This window comes from Anarrhichthys ocellatus, unplaced genomic scaffold, assembly GCF_004355925.1.
Source record: "Anarrhichthys ocellatus isolate YVR2014 unplaced genomic scaffold, GSC_Weel_1.0 scaffold337, whole genome shotgun sequence".
Classification (NCBI taxonomy): domain Eukaryota; kingdom Metazoa; phylum Chordata; class Actinopteri; order Perciformes; family Anarhichadidae; genus Anarrhichthys; species Anarrhichthys ocellatus.
Genome location: NW_022280331.1, coordinates 51530 through 55260, shown reverse-complemented (window position 1 = coordinate 55260; position 3731 = coordinate 51530). Strand labels below are relative to the sequence as shown.

General features: G+C 36.5%; 1 protein-coding gene across 1 annotated transcript in view; it reads left to right on the top strand.

The window, feature by feature from the left end:
• Positions 1-202: 202 nt before the first annotated feature.
• The window catches only part of stx6 (syntaxin 6), a 7700-nt gene continuing 4171 nt past the window's right edge, over positions 203-3731 (top strand). Inside the window, exons 1-5 of the mRNA XM_031879646.1 lie at positions 203-455; positions 2134-2303; positions 2382-2476; positions 2906-2965; positions 3538-3666. Coding sequence (XP_031735506.1) covers positions 421-455; positions 2134-2303; positions 2382-2476; positions 2906-2965; positions 3538-3666 — 489 coding nt within the window. The 5' untranslated portion in view covers positions 203-420. The remainder of the gene's footprint in view (positions 456-2133; positions 2304-2381; positions 2477-2905; positions 2966-3537; positions 3667-3731) is intronic.

Here is a 3731-nt window from a genome sequence, read left to right as displayed (position 1 = left end):
ATAAACTGAGTTCAAGACAGTTTTCATCTGTCAAAGAATAAACAGGAAGTCAAAGACACGGTTACTTTTCCCATTGGGACGTGTTCAGGTTAGATCTGGGTCCAGCACTGGGCCGGTGGTCTGATCCACACTCCGGAGACGTAGGTGGCGGTAATGCTCAAATCAGCTTCATGTGACAACCAACAGAAAACCAGAAGAAGAAGAGGCGTTGGTGACGTCATTGGACCCTTTCCGCTGCTGCATGTAAACAAAGCAGAATCAGATGGAGACAAACTCCATATAAATATAAATAGATATATAGATATATAGATATAGATAATCTCCGCTAAATAACGAATCACGGGAGAGGGTTCTATTTGATCCGGAGCTGAGAGTCTGAGTGTGATGGAGCTCCGCTTCTCTTGAACCAGAACCAGCAACATGTCTATGGAAGACCCGTTCTTCGTCGTCAAAGGGTCAGTTTACGCTATGCTAACCAATGCAAACAGGCTTAGCGGATGCTGGTGGCTGATTAGCCTGCAGAGACCTGATAGCTAATCGATACATAAAATAAACCAGTCTAACGTTGTGATGTAAAGGCTTACCGCTATGCTAACGTTAGCTTTCAGTGAGTTAGCATGTTACTCTGATGTTAGCACAGTGTTGATTATCAGTTAATTCTCAGTTTAATGTATAAATTTCAATATTTCACATGTTGATTTCAGTAAAATCAACTGTCACATTTCTAGTTATCTTGTCTGTTAATTATATGAATAATATTAAATATGTTAATTATATAAAAATATAAGGAAAGTTATCAGATAATATATTTAATGTATTCTTTATTTTACTTGGTAAATAATTCATATTATCTTAAGTCATTTTATAGACAGGTTAAGCAGTTACACGTGTGTGTGTGTGTATATATATATATATATATATATATATATATATATATATGCGTAACCCTAACCCGTATTACTGTCTCTCTCTCTATTTTCAATTCAATTTTGCGTTATTGGCATGAAAGTTTAAAAACAGTATTGCCAAAGCATCAAAAAAATGTAACATACAATAATATTAATACACAATAACATGAATATACAATAACATTAATATAACATCTAGCTTGATTATTAAATATATATATATATGGGTCATTGACGAATAAGGCTTCTAAAAAGGTAATTTTAAAAATTATCTTAAATGGATGTAATGCATATTTTTGTGTCTGGAAAAATGTATTGAAACAAGTCTAAGTTGTGAACCAACTTTTCATAGTGTTTTAAATAGTTTTTAACAGTATTTTTTAACTTCACAGGCTAAAAAATGTCAGGTGGCGCAACCACATATTTATAAAAAAATATATATTTTCCTAATATTTATTCAAACTGAAATTTTTGACAAGTATCCCTTAGAGTGTCTACTGTATCTAACACATCGTATTTTGTGGTTGTGTTTTATATATATACAATAATTTATCATAATTGCGTTCTCTTGGCAGGTATTTAGTATATTTAACTTTTTTTACATTTAAACAGAGAAACATAATAATACAAATATTCAAATAAAATAGTTCTTCACATCATATCGAGCAAAAGAAAATTCACTTTAACTTATTATTTATTGCTTTAAATTAATATTTTACCTGGTCGCACCACCATGACATTTATCAGTTGTGCCACCTGACAATATTAGTAATCACAGGAAATATGCAGACAATTTGCATTTTTTTTTTCAAATACAACAACATGCTTTTAGTCAACAGACTCTTTTTAAGTAAAAGTAGTAAATATTTCATTGTAATTATGTTTAGCACATAACTGGAATAGGCAAAATCACAGTCGCTTCCGCCTGGGGTGTTGCAGCTTCTACCTCATTGTAGCAGCGTTTTGCACACACTCCATACATGACTTGTTGTCTGCTCCCTGCGTCGTGCTGATTTTGCTTTACTTGACGGTGGCATCCTTAATAGTTAAACAATATTCATTAATATTATGAAAAATAGTTTGAAAGTGTATAATAACATTAACTTAACACTGTTAAACTTTTGAAATTTAAAAAAAAATAATGTTAGAGCTTTAAATATAATATGAACAGTGAACGCAGCACAGAGTCTCATCACAGATGTTCAATAATGTTGGTTTGTTACAGTGAGGTACAGAAGGCAGTGAACGCAGCACAGAGTCTCCATCACAGATGGAGCGAGCTGTTGCAGGAAGGGGGCGGAGCCTCCAAGGAGGAAATGGACTGGACGACCAATGAGCTGAGGAATAGTCTGCGCTCCATCGAGTGGGACCTGGAGGACCTCGACGAGACCATCAATATCCTTGAAACAGAGAGCTCAGTCATGTGAAGTGTGAAACTTTTCAGATAAACATGCTTCTTAACTGTCAGTGAACGCATCGTTGAGTCCAACCCAAAGAAGTTCAACCTGGATGCAGCGGAGCTGTCGAAGAGGAAATCCTTCATCACCAGCACCAGACAGACTGTGAAGGTACGCTTCACTGGAAGTTCAAGCTCACCTGTGTAGTAAGGTGGTTATGAAATGTGCTCAGCTAACCCTAACCTGCAGGTTTGTTAAGCAGACGTCCTCAACCAAAGACATTCTTAGTCAGCTAGTCGACTAACTAAGTAGTTGATGTAATGGACAGATGTGTAAAACACTTTAAATCGTGTGTTTACTGCTCTTAGGTTTCTTGGAAATAACTAATTTAACATGAAAGAAGCCTAAAAAAGGACTAAAGAAATCTTAATTGACGAAAACAAAACGAAGGGGTAGCGCTACAGTCAACATAAAAACTTTGAAGTAGTTACTCTTTATGCTGAGTCACTGTTGGCTGATTTGGTTGGAAACAATGTGGTTGGATGAAGTGTATCTGAAGAATTGATCTGATTGCTTGCTGATAGTCTGTCTCTCTTGAAGGAAATGAAAGAACAAATGTCGAGTCCAACGGCTGCATCAGTGGACAGAAAGAACACACAGGTAACTAAACACACATGAAGTACACAGCCTGACCACAGGTGTGCTGTTTTATGACAACTCAGGCCAGCCAAGTTCCTTTTTTATGTGGGTGCTCAGAGGAGCTGCTTGTCACTAAGATAACAATAGCTCGTCCACTTTAAAGATAATAATAATAATAATAATAATACATTGATTTTCTATAGCGCTTTTCAAGATACCCAAAGACGCTTTACAGGGCAAAGAAACAGAATAAACAAACAACAAAGATCACTCTACCTTAAAGATCAGTCCACCTTAAAGATCAGGCCACCTTAAAGATCAGTCTACCTTAAAGATCAGTCTACCTTAAAGATCAGCCCACTTTAAAGATCAGCCCACCGTAAAGATCAGTCCACATTAAAGATCAGTCCACATTAAAGATCAGTCCACCGTAAGGATCAGTCCACCTTAGAGATCACTCTACCGTAAAGATCAGTCCACCTTAAAGATCAGTCCAACTTCAGCGATGATGACGGAGTGGTAAGAGGTCATGATGACAGTATTGTAGGGTTAAAGTGAAGATATGACGGTATGTTTTGTGTTTTGATATCCAGGCTCTGCTCGCTGATCGTGGTGCTCAGGGTCCGATCTGGCAGCCCGGTCCTGATAAATACGGGCGACTGGACCGCCAACTGCAGAACGCCAACTCTCAGTTCATAGAGGAGCAGCAGGGCCAGCAGCAAGTACAGTAGTATTTATATTATATATATATATATATATATATATATATATATATATATATATATAT